This window comes from Nycticebus coucang, chromosome 17 (assembly GCF_027406575.1).
Source record: "Nycticebus coucang isolate mNycCou1 chromosome 17, mNycCou1.pri, whole genome shotgun sequence".
NCBI classification, from domain to species: domain Eukaryota; kingdom Metazoa; phylum Chordata; class Mammalia; order Primates; family Lorisidae; genus Nycticebus; species Nycticebus coucang.
Window position 1 is genome coordinate 59337508 of NC_069796.1, and position 23223 is coordinate 59360730.

Consider the following 23223-nt stretch of genomic DNA (forward strand, 5'->3'; position numbering starts at 1 on the left):
GTTGTGCTATCTCACAGGGATGTGGAATCAGAAAGTGCACCCAACTCCAGCCCTGGTTGCACCTGCCTCCCAGCCCAAGAGACCCTGGGCAAATCCCTCCCTTTTCAAAGTATGATCCCCGCAATAAGTTGAGGAGTTGAGCAGAGAGTCTCGGTTATCTTCTAAATGCGATAGTGTAGTATGAGAAGAAATGGATCAGGGAGTCCCAGGATCTTTCAGGCCATTAATGATCCCAGACCTAATTAAAGTAGACTAGTCTGTATTCAGATGCAAGAACAAACAGCTCCTTCTTCTGGTTGTGGGAAATCCCAGGTGGCCCACGGTCTACCCTCATGATGGTCTTTGTGGGGAACTCTCTTTGAGGCGCCCACATGTCGTGTATGCTAGCCACTCTAAGCAGTGGGACATTACACACACACACACAAGAAAAGAGTTACCAAACCAAGTAACATTCCAAATAACAAACAATTCATTTTAATTAAATACAAACAAGGAAAAAAAGGCACCATGGCCCATTCAAGTATTTTGCATAGATGTACAAATATTGTAAACAATTAACAGGTGGACAAGAGAGAAGAAGATCTGTTTTCCGTGAACAATCTCCCAAAGAAAAAGAAAATTCACATTGCCCTGGAGCCCAGACACATACATACACACAGTGGATGGTGTGCGAGGATGCGCGGAGGGTGACTTTGGGGACATGGAGTGTGGATTCTGCAGAATTTCTCATTACCAGACTTCCCTCAGGGTGGGGGACCTTTCCAGTTGGGGTTCCTGTGACTTGCTTGGGTGTCCAGCAGAGCCTTTATGTGTGCATTGAACACAATTACTGACTTAAGATCTGGTCCATAAGATTTAAAAATGCAACTCTTTCATACCTTCTGTCACATAAGAACAAACTAGGAAATAGGTAAGTAGGGAACATATTCAAAAGAGAGCCTGTAAGGACAGGAAGGGGCTGTCACAGTGGGGGGAAGGTAGGCTGCAATACAGAGAACTCTCTGACCAGAAAATCTGCAAGCATCTCAGAACTGAAGCAGAAAAGGGCTTTCTTTTTATAGGGAGAAGTCAACAAGTTGGAGCCCTGTGCCCAGGCTGAAACTCCCAGAGAAACCGGGAAACAGGGGCGCTACCTCCCTTGGGTTTTTTTACATTTCAGTGATAGCTCCAAAGTCCTTAAGAAAAACATTCCGGAGTTGTAAAACTGGCAGGAAGCTAATTTAGTTTTTATAAATATTTATACTGGTATTAACTCACTAAACCAAACTTTAGTCAGGCTTCCCTCCTCCCCACCAGACCCTGGACCTTGACCTGCCCTCAATTTTAGCCAGAAAATAACCCATTCTATTTTTTTTTTTTTTGAGACAGAGCCTCACTATGTCACCTTTGGTAGAGTGTCGTGGCGTCACAGCTCACAGCAACCTTCAACTCTTGGGCTTAAGCGATTATCTTGTCTTGGCCTCCTAAGTAGCTGGGACTATAGGCGCCCACCACAATGCCGAGCTATTTTTTATTGTTGTTGTTGCCATGGTCGTTGTTTAGCTGGCCCAGGCCGGGTTCAAACCCGCCACCCTCGGTGTATGTGGCTGGCGCCCTACTCAACTGAGCTACAGGCGCTGCCAGATAATAGCCCATTCTTAGATCCACCCCACCCCAAAAAAGGGCAGGCACAAAGACACTCCCTGCAGGGGGCTCTCTCTAGCTATGCTTATTTCTTATTTCTAAAGACAAAAGGCCTTTTCTGCCTGGGTTTTGAGAAGCTTGTGATTTTGCAGTAGGTCGGTCTGATCATGCTCCCTATTGCAGAAATCCCTTCTTCCCCTTTAGCAATGTTCCCTTTTCCCTTCTTGCAATCACCCTTTTGAATAAGGAATCTTCTTCCTGAAGCACAAATTTATTTGCATTTGACACCTCACAGGAGCAGGGGGCCCTGGAAAGAAGAGGGGCAGTATGATGGTGGTCTTCCCTGGGCAGCCTCCATCACAGAGCCAGCAGGAACACAGCCATTAGAACAGGCTGCTAAAAGTCTCCATCAAATAAAAAAAACTCCATCTTCCAGTTCACAGTACAATTTTATGGGATGGAGGTGATATTAAAATAATGAGAAAACAAATACAAAACAAAATAAAAAGCAAGAAAACAACTCAGGTCTCTTAGGGGTGGATTGCAGGGTAAGACGGCTCATGCTGTCACAATGGCCATGGCATTGCCCTTCAGAACCACCTACCTCCTGGAGTGAGGGAGAAAGAATGGATAAGCAACAGGAACATCTGTGAAGCAGGGGCTGGGGGTTGAGGGTGTTCTTTGTTTATTTTCACTTTACTTTTCTTAGGCCCAGCCTGGAGGCATGGGGCAGTGTGTGTAATTGGAAAGCTGTCCCCTGACTTAATGAGGCCACAAGGAATGTGGGGAGTGGATCTGGGAGCAAGGAGGGCCCAGGCCAGGCAGAAAGGGCACCAGTATCACAGCCATCTGAGGGGAAAGGAACTCATTTTCCTGGGATCTTTCTAAATCCACCCCAGATTTGTTCCCAGGTGCACATCATATACCTCCCATTTATCTACAAACCCAAGAAGATCTATGAAGCACCTACTGTGTGCAGAGAACTATAAGGCCCTGGGTGATAAGGGGCCTTAGTCCTTGCGTTGAGGTTTTCAAGAGCGAACAAATGCTCACTGCAAGAGGTGGGAAGGCCCCTGGAAAGCCTCAAAGGAGTGGAAGTCAGGCCAGCTCCCCTCCGGAGAGCTACCCAGCACCTTCCTGGGGTAGGGGATAGTCTTTCAGAGAATGTCTCTAGGTACTTTAAGAAAATCATCCCATCTAGCAGAGCACCACAGCCCTCCCTTCCCTGCTCTAGGAGGACGGGAGCACTGGAGCCCAGCTCACAGCTGCCTTTCTGCAAGGGTCAGGGAAGGGGAGGGAGAGCAAAAGAAGGTGAAAGACAAAATGCCAGGTTAGGGGTCTGCTCTGACTGTTCCAGCACAGGTGGTGGTCACTGCGTGTTCCAGGGAATCTCAGCTGCAGAGGCTCCCTTGGTTAGAAACAGGTCTGCTGTTACTCAGAGATCAGTCATCCCACCTCAAGTCAGCGACCAGACCACGAGCGCAGGCTGGCTCCTGTGTACGCACTAGGTTAATAGCTGGGCTTTGTAGGGTGTCTGCTGCCTTCACACAGCTGCTCCCATCCCCAGAGGAACATCACTTTGATTTAGGTCAGGGAGTAATGAGGAAAACCCTCACTCTACTGAGGTCTCAAAAAACAATGAAAAATAAAGGTATGACCCCCAGGGCCATGCCCTGAGTCTACTCTAGCCAGTACTTTTGAGATCCGATGCAGGAAATCCAGTGGCCAACCTTGGGGCAGGACCCTGACTTGTTGGTCATAAGCACCTGGTCACCAGAAAGTCAGGACTGCTGGGGGTCCACTCATCAAAGCACCACACATTACAGGGGGTATGAGGGGAAAGGACAAGACAAGAATATGGGGCACTAGGAAAGTGCAGAAGAGAAAACAAAAAGCAACCCAAAATATCACGAGTTGGGAGTCGCAACCTTTGGCATCTCAGTTCAGAGGAGGCCCGAGCTTGGTGCTCCTCTGCTGTCTACACTGCCTACAAATAGTACCTGTCTGAGTCAGAGTGACCCATGTAAATAAGGGGACGCAGGTGTTTGTGGGGAGGTGGGAAAGAGACGTGGCTTGTCACATGCAGCTACAGAGCCAGGAGCCATTGCGTCAACCCAGCCCTGGGCAGGGATACAGCAATGGATGGCTGGTCCCTTCCTCAATCCCTAAAAGCTAAAATGGATGGGTAAGTGCCAGCCTCTGTCCAGCTGAGGATTGTTGAGGGAGACAAAAGCAATGGGACATCCGTTCACACATACTCTCCACCATAGGACGTGGAAGGATGACTTCTGCAAGCCAAGTCCTGGCCTGAGGGGCTAAACAGGTCTGGCCCAGCTTGCCAGCTCAGACATCCCTGACCATCTCCAGTGACCCCTTGGGGCTGGGGGTTGGGGGAAGAAGTTCCATCCCTCCTCCTCGTCGGTGGTCTCCCCTCCCTACCCAGGGCTGTATATTGCACAAAACCACCCTCAGAAGCCATTGGATCCCTGGGCCTCCGAGGAAGCCAAGGAGGCCCAGAGTAAAGGAGAACCTTTTCTGGGCTATGGCAGTTCTGAAGAAGGACAGGCGGGGCTCAGAGGTGGCCAGACATGCTTCTCTTGGGTTCTGTGGCCGTGGATCCTCTATGGTGTCCAGAGTCCTCAGAGGAAAAGTAGGAACCCCTTAGGTGAGTCTAGATTTTCGAGCCAGTCTTCCCACCAGCTCTCTGTGATCTGTATTCTGGAAATTGCAAAGAAAGAGAAGGGAGGAAGAAAGACATCAGCTCGGTACTGACTGGCAGGACCAAATGGGAGAGCTGTCCTGGTGGACCGTCTGCTCAGAGGAAAAGTGTCCTGTGGAAGCCGTCGATGCCTCTGCTCACCCAGACCACCAGCCCTGCAAGGAGGGGGATGTGGGGGGCCCATCTCGAGCTGACTGCTCATCCCTTCCCACTCCCTTCACCCCTAAAGTTGCAGCATGGCTTACAGACTTCCCAGCACCACATGGGAATGCAGGTTGTCCCCAGCTGCCTCACTCATCCCTTTCCCACCCAACTCCCAGGATGGCAACCTGAGAGTCTGTCAGCCACAGAGAAGAGGTCACCAGAGGGACTGGTGCACACAGCCTGCCCCAGCCCGTGGGTTATGTAACCACAGCCTCGCTCTTCACAGTGAGCTGATGGGGCTGGGTACTGCTGCTTTTTACAGACAAGGAAATTAAGACTGGAGAGAGGGACTTGCTCAGAGTCACTCCACTGGTCAGGAGCAGATGCAGGTTGGAGGCCACCAGGGCTCAGGCTCCTAAGGATCACCTCTCACATAAAGACAGAGTACCTTGTGGTGAAGCTGAGGGACAGTCAAGCAGGCATTAAGATATAGCAAACTTTTGTCCTTGGATTTTGTTCTGGAAGTTCAGCCCAGAAGACAAGAAACATGAGCTGGTTTGTTTTCTCAGCCCCATGCTTGTCCCCCAAAACCCTTTGTATTGGGCTTTTACCTCGAGGGCTCCCGGGGAGTCCATGGACTCACCTTTGGAGTAGGTGGTACCAAAGGTCGGGACTGCTGAGGGGTGGTGGCAGGAGGCCTCAGTGTGGAGGCAGCACCCGGCCTGGGGAGTGTCTTGCGGCCTGGCACTGGGTTTGCTGGGAGTGCCTTCTGGGGCGGCCGAGGCCTGGAGAAGTCCTGGAGAGAAAGCAGTACACCTTGTTTTTTTTTTCTTTTGAGACAGAATCTCACTGTGTTGCCCTGGATAGAGTACAGTAGCATCATAGCTTGTAGCAACCTCCAATTCCTGGGTTTGAGCAGTCCCCTTGCCTCAGCCTCCCAAGCAGCTGGGACTACAGGTGCCTGCCTCAAAGCCTGTCTAGTTTTTCTATTTTTACTAGAGACAAGGTCTCACTCTTGTTCAGGCCGGTCTTGAACTCCTGACCTCAGGTGATCCACCTGCCTCCAGGTCCCAAAGTGCTAGGATTACAGGGCTGAGCCACCATGTTCGGCCAGTAAGCCTCACCTGAAGGACAGAGAGTCCATCCAAAAGAGAATGCCCCTGATATCTTATGGGTCAAAATCAGATGAAGAAAGGCATACACTGTATAGTCTCAACTGAAAACACATCGTGCATATTGTGTGTTTATATGCTCAGGAAGGCTTTCTGGAGACAGGTGGTTTCAGTATCTGTCACAATTAGCAATGGCCGTTTTCTGACCTCATCGTCCCATTACCTAGGACTCGTGTTAAAGAACTATCTGCATAGGTGCACAAAAACGAAATGGGATGTTCCTCACAGCTGTTTGTGACACCAGCGAAACTAAAAATAGCCAAAACTTCCATCAGCAGAACAATAACCAAAATTATAGTGATAAATGAGGCTGCATTTTTGAACAATGAAGTAGGTTGATATGGGTTGATGTTCAAGGGTTGTTAAGGTAAAAAAGCAAGCTGATGTACTAGCAGCCGAGGACAGTTTATGTAAAATAAGTCACCATGCTCCCCCATCTAACGGGTCAGGAAGGGTACAGACCAAATTGAAAACAGAGGTTATACTGGGATGGGGTGTGGGACGGGTGAAGTGTGGTCCAGGTGAACAGCCAGTATTTCTAGCAAGAGCATATTGCCTATGCAAATAAAAAGAAAATTTGAACAAAGAAAAAACCACATCTTTCATACTGGCTGATTTTTACCTTTTATCTTCCCACACCCACTAGGAGAGAGGCAGGGCCGGGGTCCTTGTCTGTTTCATTCAGTGAAACAGCTCAAGCTGCCAGACAGTGTCTGGTATGCAGTGGTGCTCAACACACATTTGTTGAATAAATGTGCTAGTCAAAGTTCTAAAAATAAATATGTATTTCTTCTGTGTCTAAAAAATAATTTTTAAGAGGCAAAGAATAGGCTGTGCCACTCACAGGCCCCCATCCTGGTGGGGTTGAAGGAGAAGCCAGCTGCACAGATGGGAATCCCAGGGCCTTCTCCCCATCACTTGTTCCTCTCTTGAGAGGGTCAAGCATAAAAAAGGGGCAAAAGCAAGTGTGCAGAGAGCAGAACCACGCAGCCAAGCTTTTCTGCAAGAAGCTTCTCTGAATCAGAAAACTGAGAACAGAAACTAAAGCCCAAGGAACAGAATTGACATAACCAAAAAGCCACATCCTTCAGCTCCACCTGGGGGCAACATAATCCCCCAACTCCCTCAGCCCAGAAGAGCTGCCAAATTGCAGTGGCTGCTGGAAGCCAAAATAGAGATCTTCTCAGGGGAAACAACAGCTGGGTGCAGGTGTCAGGGTGCAATTGGGAAGGCAGTGCTCCCTCAGCTGTTTGCACAGTGAGCCCTGGGGGGTCATTACCTGGGCAGAGGCCTTATCAGCACATTAGCACTGGGCCTACCAGTGTCCCAAGTCACAGCTGATATGATGCACCTCAGTTCTACCAGGGGTTGCCCAGCAGAAACAGCCCTGAACCACTCTGGCCCACAGCTCCCTTCCATGAGAGGGGTGGCATCTCATGCCCTCAGGCTGCACAAGCCAGACACAGTGGCGTCCCTCCTTGCTAAGCCCTGTCTGCACTGGATCCCGGAGTCCTATTTCTTCTTTTACACAGTTCTCATGGTCTTCACTCCACTTGCTGCTGCAAGCTTTTATTATCTTTCTCAAGATAACTTCTACTCTTCTAACTAGAACCTCCATTGCTACTAGGGCAATCCCTGCAATATTTCTAAACTTTTTTTTTTTAAATCAAAAGGTAATGTACACATAAAAATGTGAACAAATCATAAATATATAACTAGATGAATTATCACGATGTAAACACAATAACACCCACCAAGGTCAAGAAATAGATTTGCAGCCCCAGAAATATCTATGGGCCCCTCCCAGGTACTACACCTGCCCCCTGTCTAAAAGCAGGCCAGAGCAGCGTTATACATGACAGATCTTGTCATATCGCTGAGCGGCAACACTGTCCCTTTCCCATGGAACACAGACCAAAGTCCTGATGAAGGCTATGTGCTCGGGCACATCCCACCCCCTCTTGACTCTCTGGCCTCATCTCATAGCTTCTTGGGCCCCTCACACATGGACCTTAAGTTCTTTCAGTACATAAGACTCTCTCCCACCACAGAGTCTGCCTGCTAGTGGGCACAGGAGGCTGCTATGCCTCCTTCATGTTCTCAGCTCAAAAGTCACCTCCTCAGGGAAGACTTCCTGGATTTCCCAGGCTAGGTCAAGTCTCCTGTTACAATCTCCTGAGCACCCTGAACCTCTCTTTCACAGCACTTATGGCTGCTGAAGGACAGTATCCCAGAGTCTTTTCTGCATAGAATGTGATCCTGGAGGCAAGATTGGCATCTGCTTTGCTTGCCACTGCCTGGTGAACGGAAAAGGTCATAAAGCTTCACCTATCTTCTCCCCGCTGGGAGGCATGGCACTGCCTTCTGGCAGGCAGACTAGAGCTTACGAGTGACCCTGGGGTGGGGGTGAGGTGTCTCACTCAACTGGCTGGCCACTGGGTTCAAGGCCTGGCTCCTCCACTCACAAACTGAGCAATGGAAGGTGAGTCCTTCCTTCAGTCCTGACTCAGCAGCATCAATGAGAAATGAGGGCAGCAACAACTCATGTCTTGGACCGGCTTAGAAGGGGGAAGTGGCTGCCTGATCCGGTCCCTGTGGTCTCCCTCAGGGCAGCTGCCTCCCGCTGCCTGCTCACAGAGGAAACCCCCCTGGGACCTGGGGCCTGGGGCCCAGGAGAAGCTGTGCTCAGAAGATGCATTTCAGGGCATCTGCCACCAGCTAGGTGGACCCCTGAGCTCAGGACACCTGCCAGTAGCACCTGGAGGCCTAAACTACTTCTCCTACCCAGCAGGACTCCTGCTGTTCCAACACTCTTTCTAGTCCTAGTGCTCTGTGCCTCAGGTGACAGGATGTGCAGCCAGCCTCACTTTCTCTAACAAGCCTCCAGTGAGAGTTTGTAGGAACCAAGATCTGTGTGGACTGCTCCCTGGACACATGCTCCCTTTCTCCACCGGCACCCCCATTTTCCCTTTGCCACTTCATCTCTATGCTCCTGTCTTCTCTCTGTTCATTCTCCTTTTCTCTTCTCTCTCTGTTAGGGACTGAATTGTGCAGCCCTCACCATTTGAAAAAAAAATCACACATTGAAGCTCTAACATCAAGAATCTGCTCTAAAGAGATAAGGTCTTTAAAAGGTGATAGGATGATCAAATTAAAATGAGGCCATGAGGATGGGCCCTAATTCAATCTGATGTCCTCTTAAGAAGAGGAAATTTGGACACAGAGACCTCAGGGATGTACGACACAGAGGGAAGGCCATGTGAGGACACAGTGAGAATGTGACCATCTGCATGCCAAGGAGAGAGGCCTCTGGAGAAAGCAGTCCTGCCAGCACCTTGATCTTGGACTTCTAGAACTGTGAGAAAATAAGAGGCTATTGTTGAAGCCACCAGCATGTGGTACTTTGTTGTGGCAGCTCCTGCACGTGACTGTGATCGTCTCCTTTTCTCTCCCCTCCTCCCTCCTCTGGCTTTCTCCCCTTTCTCCCTTCACTCTCCCTGTCAATCCTTCCCCTCCCTCTCTCCAAAGTCTTTCCTATCCCACCCCTCCCCTGCACAAGGCAAATGAAACCAGACCCGATGCTCTCAACTCTACCACTGTCCCACATCCCAGGGATCCTCCAGAGACTGCCACAGCCCCACAACCCTTAGGATCAGAGACAGCCTGAGCCCTATGGAACCCTTGGACCATGCCTAAGAAAAGCAGTTTTGCTTGAAATGTCACACCCCAAACACAGGTCAGTTCCAGAAGGCACAGGAAACACCTGTGTCTGCACTGGGGCGACTTCTGCCAGAAGGTGTGGTTGAAGCCATCAGAGCACAGACTGCTGGGAGGGGCCAGAGATGGGGGCTGTGCTTCTATCAGCACCAGTGGTGGGGCAGAGGGCTTGGACCCCACTCTCAGCTCCCAGATGCCTCTGCCCTTCCCCTGCCCCTCAGATTTTGGTGAGATATGATGAGAGAAGTGTGGGGCAGCAAACCCTGGCTTGAGGCCTCAGAGCAGGCTTCCTGGGAGGAATTGCATCTAACAGCAAACCTGAGGGTGAGTGAGAGCTGGCAGGCAAAGGAGCATATCGGGCAGAATAGCAGCATGTGCACAGAGCTGGAGGACGCGGAGCACAGGGAACTGAAAGAAGTTAATTTGGTGGGGAAGGTGGTTCGTGGCTTGTCCCAAAATAAGCCAACCAGGGAGGAAATGTTGTGTGGTTTAGGAGCTTCCTGGGAGGCTACTTCCATGTACTTCTTGCTCTAATGCACTGTATGCCCCTGTATTCACCAGAACACAGGAGGAGCAGTCAGTTCATGACCCAACAAGTTCCATCTTTCCAGGTGCTGACATCCATTGCAAGTGGCCTTAAAATCAATGCTTCCAGCCCAGGGTTGCTGAGAATCTGCTTACCTGGGAGAGGATGCAATTTGGTGCAGGGGGCACTGGCCGATTTGGGGGAGGCCTCCTAGATGACTCCCTTCTCTCCACTTGAGACCCGGGCCCTGGGGAGTTTCTAGCAGTCTTGCTCAGGTATGCTGACAATGGTGCAGGTAGGGAGCCATTGTGTAGATAGTCTGGAGGGGGTCGTGGAGGAGGCTGGGCAGGTTTCCGTAGGGTTTCAGGAGTGTTGATCATCTGTATGCATAAGACAAGGAATGCCTGAGATAAGGAATCCTCAGTTCACTTAAAAACACAGGGGCACCCTTTTGTGCCTCATTGAGAGAACCTTAGTCCAAGGGGAGATCAGCCATGCCTGACCTGTTAAATCTTCCAAGCATGCCAGAGGTCAGCTGAAACTTTAAAGTCTTTAGGGGGCATCAAAACCAATTGATCTGTCTCTCAAGCCAGTAAAATGGCTTTTATTAGCAATCCGAAGGGCCCACCTCATCTCTACATGGTTTTGGAGGCTCTTAGGAAATCCAGCCTGATCCTAAAGGATAACAAAAACGCAGCAATGTTTGAGGGGCAAAGCCCTTACCTTTCGTTTGCCTTGGGGTGTTTGCAACTTGAAAGTTGGGTTGGCATGACCAGTTCCACTGTTCTGAGACACCCTGAAGGGACAACTAGAAACAAGGAATCAGAGGGAAGGGTATTCAGCAAGGGTCAGTGAGTAAGTTCCCCTTCACCAAAGCACAACCATCAAGTCTGCTCTGGAGGAAGCTGAACTGGTCTTCTCAAACCCCATCTTCCCAAGGAAGAATACTTGTATGTGGCAATCGGAGGACTCAAAAGGAAAGAGAGTTGGTCTTCTATAAAGCAGCATTTTCTCAGCATCTTCTCTTCACTCTTTTAAGAGCTTTCCCCTCTAAGGGACAAAAGATGTCACCAGCCACCAATCAGTCTCCCTCAGGCATATATTCAGAAAGACTTATGACTTAAAATCCCTTCCAAAACAAGTGTAATGTAATAGGGGACTCAGAGACAATACCTCTTTTACACCCAAAAGAATGAATCACTTAAAAAAAAAAAAAAAAACCTTTGCCTTTATCTTGATGTCCAGACACCCGTGTGACTGACTTGAGTTAGCAATCCCTTCTCTGTCATCTCAGTTTCCTGCTCTTTAAAATGGGGAACAAATCAATAAGATAATAGATGGTGGATTGATTGTATTTTCTATTGTAACCTGAATTGGTTGGGGGTAATCTGCTGAGAATTGTTCTGGAGTGACAACCAGGCTCAGTAGAGAGTATGTGCAGTAAGATCGACTAGTGATGTCTGCCTTGGTCACAGAGCATCACAGCAGGGGAGGGGATTGTGTGTACCTTGCATTTATCTTCCTTAAATTAGACCCACCACTCTCAACACTTTCTCTAGGTACTGCTTATGAAAAACTTCATGATCCACAAGTAGACCCCAAGTCCCTTCTGGGACCCCATCATACCTGAAATTTTGCCTCAACTTGGAAGGGAGAGCTAAGGGCTTGAGTTGGCCCAGTTTGTTTTTCTGTTTGCAGCAATAACACATCAGCATCAGCACCGCCAGCACAAAGAGGGCTGAGAACACTCCAGCTATCACAGGACCAACACCTTCCAGAAACAGAACCAGGCGGAAGATTTAGAAGCTACTGGGCTACAGCAGTGGATTTCAGACAATGTATTTCTGATTCTTCTTCAGATATTTGATTCGCGTTTCATTTGTATTACTTACTTTAACTTACAAATTATAATAAAAAGCACACATTGTGTACCACTGGGAAACCACTAATATTTGCTTAAAGAGCCAGGTCAACTTGCTCTGTGCAGTTTCTACAGTCACTTTTGCATAGCTGCAGAGAGGCAAGCTGTTCAAGTCTGTTCTCATCTACCACTAGTTTTTAGCCTGAATCATAATTTTCCTGGACACACAGCAACTAACACAAAATACTGAGACTGATTTAAGATTAGAACTCTAACCCATAATCCAGATGTCACATTTGGTTTTATCAGAGCCACCTCAATGTTCTCACAAATTAAAAATTTCAATGAAGAAAATATATGCATTCCAAGGAAGCACTATTTTTACATGTTTTTATATACTGGTTTCATCCTTGAAAGATTTCAGGTTTCCTCCCCTTTTTAAAAAGGTACATTGCTACTATTTAAAAATAATAGCTTAGAAGCCATGGGGCTGGAATCCATGATAATTCCACTAAAAATTATAAAACTTTTCTGGAGCCGGGCTCGGTGGCTCACGCCTGTAATCCTGGCACTCTGGGAGGCTGAGGCAGGTGGATTGCTTAAGCTGGTGAGTTCAAGATCAACCTGAGCAAGAGCCAGACCCTGTCTCTAAAAAAAAGAAAAACATCTGGGTGTTGTGGCAGATGCCTGTAGTCCCAGCTACTTGGGAGGCTGAGACCGGAGGATTGCTTGGGCCCAACAGTTGGAGGATGCTGTGAGCTACTACACCACAGCACTCTACCAAGGGTGACAAAGTCAAACTCTTGTCTTAAAAAACAAAACAAAACACCCCAAAACAACTTTTCTGGGTGTCTGGTTCCCCATTTTAACCTTCATTCATCAGAGGAAATATAAACCACCATAATGTGCCCTAGGTTTGTGATTATTTTTTTTTCTTTTTTTTTTTTGTGGTTTTTGGCCAGGGCTGGGTTTGAACCCGCCACCTCCAGCATATGGGACCAGCGCCCTACTCCTTGAGCCACAGGCGCCAACCGGTTTGTGATTATTTTTAAGCGTCAAAAAAGGATGAATCACCCTCCCATCCCCCAAATGATCCCCACTGGAACATTTGGGGATCCACCATCTCCCTTAATGCAGACAGGACACGAAGCCACTGAGCCTCGCCCCACTCCAGGCTGCCCGGTCCCTCCTCTCTTTATCTGAGTTTTCTCCTCTACAAAATCGGGATGATTCAGTGTGGACGCCAGCAACACAACCCCCCGCCTCCACAGGTGGGGCCGGCAGCGGGCACTCACCCTCGGGGGGCATGGGCCCACTGTCGACGCTGCCCCCGTGGCCCGGAGTATTGCAGAAGGGCGGGGCCCAGCCCGGGAGGCAGTGGCAGTTCAGGTTGTTGTTGCACACCTAGGGCGAGGAAGGGCAGAGGTGTCAGCACCGCGGAGAGCGCCGGCCACCCGCAGGGCCATCCTGTCCCTCCTTCCGCAGGAGGGAGGAGCCCGGAACAGCACGCACTCACCCCGTGGCCGTTGCACTTCTTCCCGCAGCCCTGGGTTTCAAAAAAGGAGGTGTTCCTGCACTGCCCCTCGAAGCAAATCTGCAGTGAGGAGAAAGCGGGATCATTAGTACAAGGAAAGGGACAGTGGGTGGGAACTAGGAGATGGGGTTTCCTATGCAGAGCACGCAAGTGCCCAAAAGGACAGCCCGCTTCAGGTCACTTACTACAACGAAAAAGACAAAAAACACCTAAAAAGCCAAAGACAGGACAGCAGACTAAATTCTGCTATTACTTTTGAGATTAGGGGGAAAACAATAAATATTATACTGTTAAAATACATTTAACAATAAAGGGTGGACATAAAGTTCATGTGCAATATACTATTTTAAACTATTTTAATTGTACACGAACTTTATATCTACTCTTATAATATTAAATATGTATTATTACATGGTACATTACTGTTATGTTCATTATGTTGTTTACTTGTCTATTATTATGCACTAATTTTAATATTATAATTAAAAATAATGATGGTGACCACAGCCTACTCTGTGCCAGGTACCATACCAAGTGCTTCATATGGTTTTTATAATTTCATTGTCACATTAACTCTATGAGATAGTTGACATTGATTTCCTCAAGCTTCCTGGACTCCTAGTTCAGTTTTAATTCATATACCAATTAATTATAAGTCCTGTGCAGAGGTGGGGAATCTGACTCTTCAAGGAAACTTGTGGCCTTCCTGGCAGTTAAAGGCTACCTTTTGAGTGAATTCAAATTTTAGAGAACAAATCCTTTTATTACAAGTGGCGCAACAGTGGAAGGTGAAGCTTTTCTTGCCTCCTTTGGTGCTTAAAAATAACAATCTTGAAATCCTGGCAGAGATTCTCTCCTCAACCTGTCAAACCAATTCTGTGGGGTGGGTGATTGCTGTCATATACATGCTTTATAAAAGAAGCCTTTGAGGTTCAGGGTTGGGGAGGCTGGAGTGTGAGCCCAGGCATCCTCCCTCTGGGACTCATGCCTCTCAATCACTTGTCCCTGTAACTGGCTCCTGAGTTAGGCTGGGGGAAGCGACTCACATGGTTGTAGCCACATTTGGTCCCTGTCATCACCAGGCCTGGGTCCAGCATGTCACCCTCTTCCTCGGGACCCCGGTAGACATGGGTGCCCCGGCACTGGATCTGCCTCCCATTCATGATGATGGTCGTGTCGATGGGCACCGCATTGGACTCCAGGGGCCGGGCCTCAGAGCTCTGACACTGGATCTTCCCACACTTGGCGTCTCTGGGCCGAGAGAGAGAGAGAGAGAGAGAGTAAAGGAGACAGACTCTGGGGTGGGGGAAGAGCTGGGCACCAGAGGGCTTCAGTTGTTTTTGACCAAGACAACAGTCTTGTGTAGAGCAGGGCAGAGGTCCAGGGTAGTGAGTGTGCCTGAGGGACCCATCAGGAGGGACTCTGTGTGGACTGAGATCAAGGGAAGGGCACAGGCTACTTGTCTCTTAGCAGATCCAAGACAGGGAACTGGCCTGTGGAAGTCTTCACTTCAGGGACAACTGCCTGATCTGAGCAGTCTGTTCCTTTCTGCTCTTCACTCCATCATCCACCCAGGAGCTCAAAGAAGCCAGAAGTCTGGGATCATCTCTGACCATCTCTGACTCCCCATTCTCCCTCACTCCTGGGTTCAAGCAATTTTCAAGCCCTGTAAATCTTCCCTCCTATATATTTGCCTTAATTCACACTGCCACCCCTCTCATCAGGACCTCTGGAAACTGCTTTTCCTGCCTCTGGCCTTATCCCATAGGAGTCCAATTTCCACACTGCTTTCAAGCTGAAGTCCCAACTTCCCTGGCTACGCATTCAAGCTTTTCACAATCTGGTTCTTGTTTAATTATCCAGGCTCATTTCTCAGCAGCCCCTCTCCACTGTACCCCGACATTATACCTTAACTGTACCAAACTGTTACCAGTTCTTGCAACTGCTAGTTTTTCTCAACTCATGTAGCACCACTCTCCATCTTGTTCACCTAGGTAAATGCTCCAGATCTCAGCAAAGCTATAGGTGTAACTTCCTTTGGGAAACCACCCTCATGCACTAAGTTGGGCTGGCTGGCTTGCTCCACGTTCCCACACTGTATTGTTAATTAAAAGTTCCATGCACTCAGCCTAGTAATCTGATCCATGGAAAACCCTCAATAGAGAGTAGGATGGATGAGTAGAGGGATGGATGGATGAGTAGATGAGTGGAGGGGTGAGTGGGTGGATGGATGGATAGGTGAGTGGATAATGGATAGATGGATGAAATGAGTGGGTAGGTGGATAGCTGCTTGGAATGAGTAAATGAATGGAGTGAATAAATACATGATGGGCTCTTCAGATAAAGGCATAACTAGCACCTATAGAAATGACTCAAGAGGGCCAATTCCCTGCCCCACTCTAAGTCCCCAAAGGAAACCTGATTAGCTTTCTAGGAAGCAATGCCACCCACAACCCCCTCCTTGACTTCCGTAAGGCTGAACGGTGCATTATCCAACAATAGGCTAAGAATAGATGACAGACTTCAACTGACTTATTTAAATGCCCAGCTCTGGGGTCAGCCACACCACCGAGCCAGGCAGGAGTAGGAAAGACAGAGTAAGAACTGCTTTGTCACGCTATCTTGTGAGGCTGCCCTCTGGACCTCACCTCATGTTGCACTTCTTGTGTTCGCCATTCATGTCCTTCCCACAGTTTCCAAAGGTGTCTCCTGCTACATTCACCTTCTCAAAGCAGAGATCAGGTGCAGGCCGGGCTCCTGGGTGAGCATGAAACATTGATCAGTATACTTCCTGTCAGAAGCCCCCTAGGACAAAGCAACCCTTGTAAAGTCACCAAGTGAAGAATGGTTTATGGGAGGGAATACTCAGCCTCTCTTTCTGGCATGCCTATCAGGTTATTTCCATCTCCATACTCTCACCAAGAGCTAGTCCTACAAAATGTTTTACATCAGTTCTTCCTGCCTTATTGAAGATTTCTGTCTGTGGAGGTTTGCACGCTATGCCTGCTCTCTAATTAAGAAGTCCTGTCCCATTTCAGGATTTTTAAAAATAGGTAATACATGCACACAATTTTAAAGGTATAAAGTACGTCTTTGGAATTTTTTCTCATAGCCATCCAGTTCCTACTACCCTATGTCATGGAGAAACAGTGCTTATTCACAGCAGATTTTCTAGAGATAATTATATTTCTATCTTCTGCATCTCCTAATACAATTCCATGTGATACAAATTTTTAATACAAATTACAAACACAAATTTGTAATACAAATCCTTGTATAGATTATCTAACAAAGAATGAAACCATATTCTATTCACTGTTCTATAACTTGCATTTTTCACTTAATTTATTGTGAAAGATGACTTGATTCAGTGAAGTCAAAGCTGCCTTCTTTTATTTGGTCACATAGCATTGCATTATATGGATGTACCAGGATTAATTTAATCTGATCCTATTGAGGACACAGAGGTTGTGATTGCTGTAACTAATAATGGTGCAATGAACATCTTTGTAAATGTGTCTTCACATACACGTGCAAGTACAAGTGTTGAGTATGTTTCTAAGCAGTGGAATTGATGGGTCCAATAAGTGCATTTAAAATGTTGATATCTCCAAGTAACCTTCCATAAGATTACTATTGTTATTATTATATTAACTTCTAGTCTGATACATAAAAAGTCCTACTTTGTACTAGCTATAACATGCTTTCTCTTAACATGACTGAAGTTAAATGTTGTTTCATGGCTTAAAGGCCATTTGCATATGCTTTTCTGTCTACATCCTCCGTTCACTTTTCTTTTCAAATATTTTTATCCATTTGACCACTCAGAATAACAAGCATCTAGGGATTGGGAAGAACTCTGTCCACTGGCTTTCCCTGAACATCTACTCTGAGTCAAGGGGATGAAAGAGTATCTGGTGGTATCTGGAGGTGCTGTTTTGCATCTATGATTCTAAGCTGCTCCAAGGGCTGGAGAGGGAGGCTGGCTGGGAAGTGCTGGATGGGAAGAGGACCATGTTCCCCAGGAAAGCCCTTACCAGGCCCCCACAGCTGCTGGCACTGCTCCTGGTAGGTGAGGCACATGCCATTATAGCAGTAGGCCTGGCCGCCCTCACAGGGGGTGCCGTCCATCTGATAGAAGTTGGTGGGGCAGTGGGGAGACTTGCCCGTGCAGAACTCTGGGAGGTCACACTGCCGGGCCTGCTCACGGCACAGGGTGCCAGGATCCAGCAGCTGGGCCAAGGAACAAGAGGGAAAAAACAGTCAATCTCCTCCCTGCCTTCAACCTTATCAACCAAGGACTTGTAAGCATCACTCTTAAGGAACAGACTTTTCCATCCCCATTAATTCACAGCACTTTTTACATGACCTCATTAGCTCAAACCATCATCCGCCTTCTCATAAGAATAGTGACTTAGAGCTTTGAAGGTGTTTTCTCAAATGCTAACTTATCTCCTCCTTATAGCAGTACAATAGATAAGACAGAGTATTTATGCAACAACTTACACTTTACTACATGCTTTAGTAATAACAGCTACTGTAATGCAGTTTCCACTTACATGCCCAGTACAAATATTATTTCATTTAGTTTTCATGATAGTCTTATGTAATATAATTTTCCCTATTTTATGATGACAGCTGAGGCTGATAGAGATTAGAAAACATATTCAAAGTCTCATAGTAAGTGATCGAGGTGCCAGACCCACTAACATATAGACACAAATACACGCACACACGCACACACACACAATTAGTACTCATATAACATCTTTGAATTTACAAAGCTCCTTAGCAAAAAGCATCCCCATTACAAAGCCAGGCACTGGCTGAGTATCTTATCTCATGTAAGCCTCACAATACCCATGAGATAGATACTGCTATTTGCCCCACTTTGCGGATCAAATAACCTGATCAATAACACAGCTTGGAAATATGGCAAAAACTGTGTTTTCACTTCAGTCTTATGGCCTCTCTGAATGGCCCATGTTACTAATACTCTTCCCACTTTACAGATAAGGAAACTAGTCAGATGGTTAATAGTTTGTCCCAAATCACACAGCCAAGGCTTGAAGTCAAAAGTCTCAGACCCCAGGAAATCCTTTCTGAGGCTCAAACTGAAATCCTTGAACTGAATGAAATGGTGACACTCAGGCTGATTCTTAGGCCTTCCACCAAGACTAGAAGGACTCGGCCTAGCACAGTGAGATCCCTGTGCCAAGCAAGGAAAACTGTGACTGGGAGTAGTTTCCCCTACCCTTGGGTGACTCCACACCACCCACAAGGTCCTCCAGGAGAGAAGGCAGACAGGCGTCTTTGCTGGCCACTCTTAAATTGAGAATGGGCCAGCTGAGTGGCCTGCTGGAAGAGTGGCAGTCATAAGGCTGGAGAGTAGTAGCATGTGCAGAAGGGCGCAGCGAGACGCACCTCTCCCACCCAGGAGCTGGTGGATCAGAAGAGGCCCTGCCCTGCCCAGCCTGCCTGCTCAAATGCCAGCCCCTTAACCAGCAAAGGGCCTTGGGAAGGGCACTTAACCTCTTTGTGTTCTCTTCATGTTCATTTGCCATAACTCAGGATAATAATCCTCTAATGGGATTATTAAAAAGTCTGAATTAGAATAAAGTACTTGAACAGTATCTGACACATAATGAGCACTCAGCAAGTGGCAAGGAAGCACAGGCCCATGATTCCTGTCTAAAACCTTGGGGCCAGATGGGCTTCAGACTTCAGATTTTCAAAAACAGATACCATAATACATATGTACACGTGTATCAATATATAATTACATACATGTATATATAATGTATGTGCATACACATTTTTACATGTATAAGTACATATGACTATATATGTATAATTACATATGTATATTACACAGTCACCCATTAAGGCCTGGGATTACACTTCATGATCAAACACATTAATATTTCTCCAATGAAATATGAATATTCAGTTTAGGTGTGATTAAAGAAAAGGCTATAATTATCTCATGTCGATTTAAGTCACGTTTGGCCACCAAATGTATTTAATTTTTTGTTTTCACTTTTCAGAACTTTCTGAATTTCAGAATCGTGAATAAGAGACTGTAGCACTGCAGTAACACTAGTAGCGTGAGTAGCACCATCTGTCTCCCATGTCAGTGTCAGGGAGGTGGGTGCCAGGGCCAGGGAAAGCTGCCTTCTGTCCTTTCCTGACTGCTTCATTCTGAATAAGCCACTTATTAAGTTTCAGTTTTTTCATCTTTTTTTTTTTGAGACAGAGTCTCACTCTGTTGCCCTGGCTATAGTGCCACGGCAAGCTTCCCCATCTTAAAATGAAGGCAATAGTATGCATACATCTCATTGGGCTTTTGTGAAGACTGACCGAGATAAAATTTTCAGCATAGTGCCTATTGTCTACTAAGTGGTCCATTAATGTTAACAAAATTATAATAATTGTTTCTAAGCACAAATAAAAGCAAGTCTTCTCTCTCTCTCTCTGGACACTTCTTTACAAAAAAAGAAAAATAGCTGGGTGCGGTGGCTCACGCCTATAATCCTAGCACTATGGAAGGCCCCAAGGTAGGTGGGTTGCTTGAGCTCACAAGTTCGAGACCAGCCTGAGCAAGAGCAAGACCCTGTCTCTACTAAAAATAGAATATCTGAGGCAAGAGGATCGCTTGAGCCCAAGAGTTTGAGGTTGCTGTGAGCTATGACGCCATGGCACTTTATCCAGGGCAACAGCTTGAGACTCAAAAAAGAAAAGAAAGAAAAGAAAATAATCAAAAAAAGATATACATATATAAATATTGCTACCCCCTCCAAGGAGGCACCAAATCTCTGGGATGATGTGAGCCTTGTGAGGCCAAGTTGAGGAAGAGTAAACTTTTTTTAAGGGACCTTTCCAGCTCCAAGTTTCTGACACTCTGAGGCCATCCCTCCTCCAGGAAAGAGGTGAATCCCCAGCAGAGCAGTTGGCTGACAGGTCATAGCCCCAGGCAGGTAAAGGGCCACTTACCTTACACTGGTAGCAGCAGGAGCCATGGGCACACTCTGCCCCTGCCCTCAGGGTGCAGTTAGAGGCATTGCAGCAGGGGTTGTTACATTCCTGGGGAGGCAGAAGTCGGGTGAGGAGGTGGGAGGCTGGGGAGGGAAGGCTTTCTCCACCCCACCCAGTGAACCCCAGTCCCAGCTTCTGAAAGGCTTTATAGCTTTATCGCTAAGCTAATGGGCATTTATCAGAGAAAATATACATACACACAATTATCAGCTACACCACAACTGAGATGCTGTTACATTTTGAGTGTTTGACTATTTTCCCAGGCATTTTTATATATATATATATATATATACATATATACACATACACGCACACACACATATACATGCATATATATGTACACAACGATATATATACACATACACATATTATAACAATCATTATCAGTGTATATTGACTATTTTAATTTTAATAGTTTTTTTTTGCAGTTTTTTGCCAGGGCCAGGTTTGAACCCACTGCCTTCAGTATATGGGGCCGGCGCCCTACTCCTTTGAGCCACGGGTGCCGCCCAATAGTTTTTTTCCTTTCTTAAAATGTGTATACATCTTTTTGGCATCCTCTGCATATATACTATATTTTACAAAGTAATAGTAACCCCACCGTTGTTAACTTAATATAACACACTAATTTCTCCTTGACACCACATATTCTTCTAAAACATGACTTGTAGCAGAATGTTACATTATATGGAAATTGTAAGGTTTATTTCTCCCATCCCAGACAGAACATCCGGACACTCTGCCTTTCTCAGCTGCCATCCCCACCCCACGCTCCCAGACCTCATTATTCCATAAACAGAGGCTGTGGGGGGTTAGAATGTGCTGGAGCAACGTCTCTGAACAGTTTAGGTCAGCCCCTGGGCCTGTTTCCTCAGAATTCTTTCTCCATCTGCTGGTTGTCCTAAATCCTCCCTGGATTAGACCCTTCTGGAATAGAAGGTCTCTACAGGTTCCCTGCTCTCTTCCTTTCTGCTCCACAGCCTGAGATTTTTAAAATGATGATGAGATATCCCAGTGACTCTGAGGGTCCTTATCACACTCCACTCCTACAATATTCACAAGCCAATTCATAAGCCATTTCTTGTGTGGGGCTGGAGCATAACTCTATCACAGCCTTGTGAGGCAGCCTTGTCCCCATTCCACATTTTGGGAAACTAGAGCTGGGTAAGTGCAGTGGATGGCCAAGGCACACACCTATCTGGGACCTTCCCCATGGTTACTAACCATACCACAACCATGGCTGGCCAAGGGTTTAGCAGGTTGGAGAGACACATCACACCATCTGCTGACACACACCTGTCTCCCCTGAGACAGAACAAGGACATTTTCCTCCCATTGGTCTCCCACGACCCTGGGTTCTACCACACCACACTTCCCCCCACCTCTACACATGGGCTCCTCCTCTACCACTTCCCTCCTCATGCCCATAACACAACCTTACTGATATGCGCACTGTGGTCACCACCCACCCAGGCGAGCCAGCTCCCTCTCTTGTTGTATCTGCTCAGAGACCATGTTATTTGCCCTCCTGGCACTCACCATGAACTGCTCCCCAAGGACAGGAACTCTATTTCTGCCATCCACCCTGCCCTGAGCCCCCAACACTGTAACCCACACCCAGAAAGTCTCTGTTGAATAAGCAGCTTTTAGAATATAAGCCAACTGGCCAAGCCCACTCTCAGGATGGTCCTCAGGCCCACTGGGCCTTCCACACAAACACAACTCCTTTCTTTCTGAAGGGTCTGGGCTGATTTCTGAGATTGGGGGCAGGGAGGTGGTGTCTTTAATTCTTATTTTATTCTGAGAGTTACATGCTGGTGTTAAAAAAAGAAAAATCACAACATAGGGAAGGTTATAAAATCATTTTTTCCACATATACAGAGCCTCAGTTTCACCCTCAGTTTTCTGTTACTTGTATTCTAGCCCAAATTGTTATGCATGCATTAACATACATATTTTCATCCTTTAAAAAATAGAGATGAAACAATTCAGTTCTGCTTTTCTGCAGACCAACATACATTTGTTAAAAATGACAGAGCTCTGCTATGTGCCCTTCACACTCACTTTAAAGACCAGAAGGAAGGAAAGAGCTTATACACAAACAGTCCGGCTCCTTCTTCCTCCCAGGAGCCCTTTCCAGACTTGACAGCACTTCCTACGTCCCCTTCCAACCATCTCTTCTCTAGGCTAAACAGCATGAGCTTGTTATTTTAAGCATTCTCATAAGGCCCATGTTCAAGTCCACATATCCGGCTGTGTGGCCTCCAGAATAAACTCGATGCAGCTGGAGGGCCCAGGAGGCATCCGTTGCCCCACTGGGGAAGAGAGAGCCAACGTGCCACATGGTCGTGGTTTCTGGTTACACCAGACACTCATAAGAGGAACTCATTTTGAGCACAAACTGCCAACCACAACTGGGCATAGGCTGCAGAAATGGTCTATCTGGAAGGCTTATTCTCCACATCTTGTTTGCCAAGGGACCCTGGACAGCCATGTTCAGGAAATGCCTATGCCTAAGAAATTCTCAATTGCATTCTCTTTTGACCTTGAGCTTGGGAAGCAATGCAAAATATTCCCCTCCCAGTAGCATCGTCATGGCCCCTCACCTCTTCCTCTCCACAGTCACACTCTTCCCCATCTTCCAGGTACCCGTTCCCACACCTCCGGCCTCCATATAGCGTCCTGGTATCTGGCATATTGGAGAGACACATTCCACCACCTGACTGCAGGTACCTGTCCAGCTCCCTCCTGTTGCATCTGTTGAACACTCTGGGAAAGGGGTGCCTGGCAGAGGACAAAGTTGGAATTAGTTGGGAGTCTTAGCATCCAGCAGTCAGACAGTTGTCAACCCTGCTACCTGTGGTGGCTGATTACACCTGGGCTCAGACCCTC

At 47.2% G+C, this 23223-nt stretch overlaps 1 protein-coding gene across 2 annotated transcripts in view; it reads right to left on the reverse strand.

Annotated features, from left to right (window-relative positions):
- Window positions 1-446: 446 nt before the first annotated feature.
- ADAM19 (ADAM metallopeptidase domain 19) overlaps window positions 447-23223 on the reverse strand; it is an 88521-nt gene continuing 65744 nt past the window's right edge. The window contains exons 12-23 of one of the 2 annotated variants that reach the window (XM_053567150.1): window positions 22938-23115; window positions 20290-20379; window positions 17334-17529; window positions 15945-16053; window positions 14343-14547; window positions 13279-13356; window positions 13058-13166; window positions 11528-11672; window positions 10625-10709; window positions 10057-10281; window positions 5147-5282; window positions 447-4365 (exon numbers count right to left, since the gene is read on the reverse strand). In XM_053567150.1, coding sequence (XP_053423125.1) covers window positions 4295-4365; window positions 5147-5282; window positions 10057-10281; window positions 10625-10709; window positions 11528-11672; window positions 13058-13166; window positions 13279-13356; window positions 14343-14547; window positions 15945-16053; window positions 17334-17529; window positions 20290-20379; window positions 22938-23115 — 1627 coding nt within the window. In that variant the 3' untranslated portion in view covers window positions 447-4294. Of the gene's footprint in view, window positions 4366-5129; window positions 5283-10056; window positions 10282-10624; window positions 10710-11527; window positions 11673-13057; window positions 13167-13278; window positions 13357-14342; window positions 14548-15944; window positions 16054-17333; window positions 17530-20289; window positions 20380-22937; window positions 23116-23223 lie in introns of both variants that reach the window. The other variant, XM_053567149.1, reaches the window with a different exon arrangement.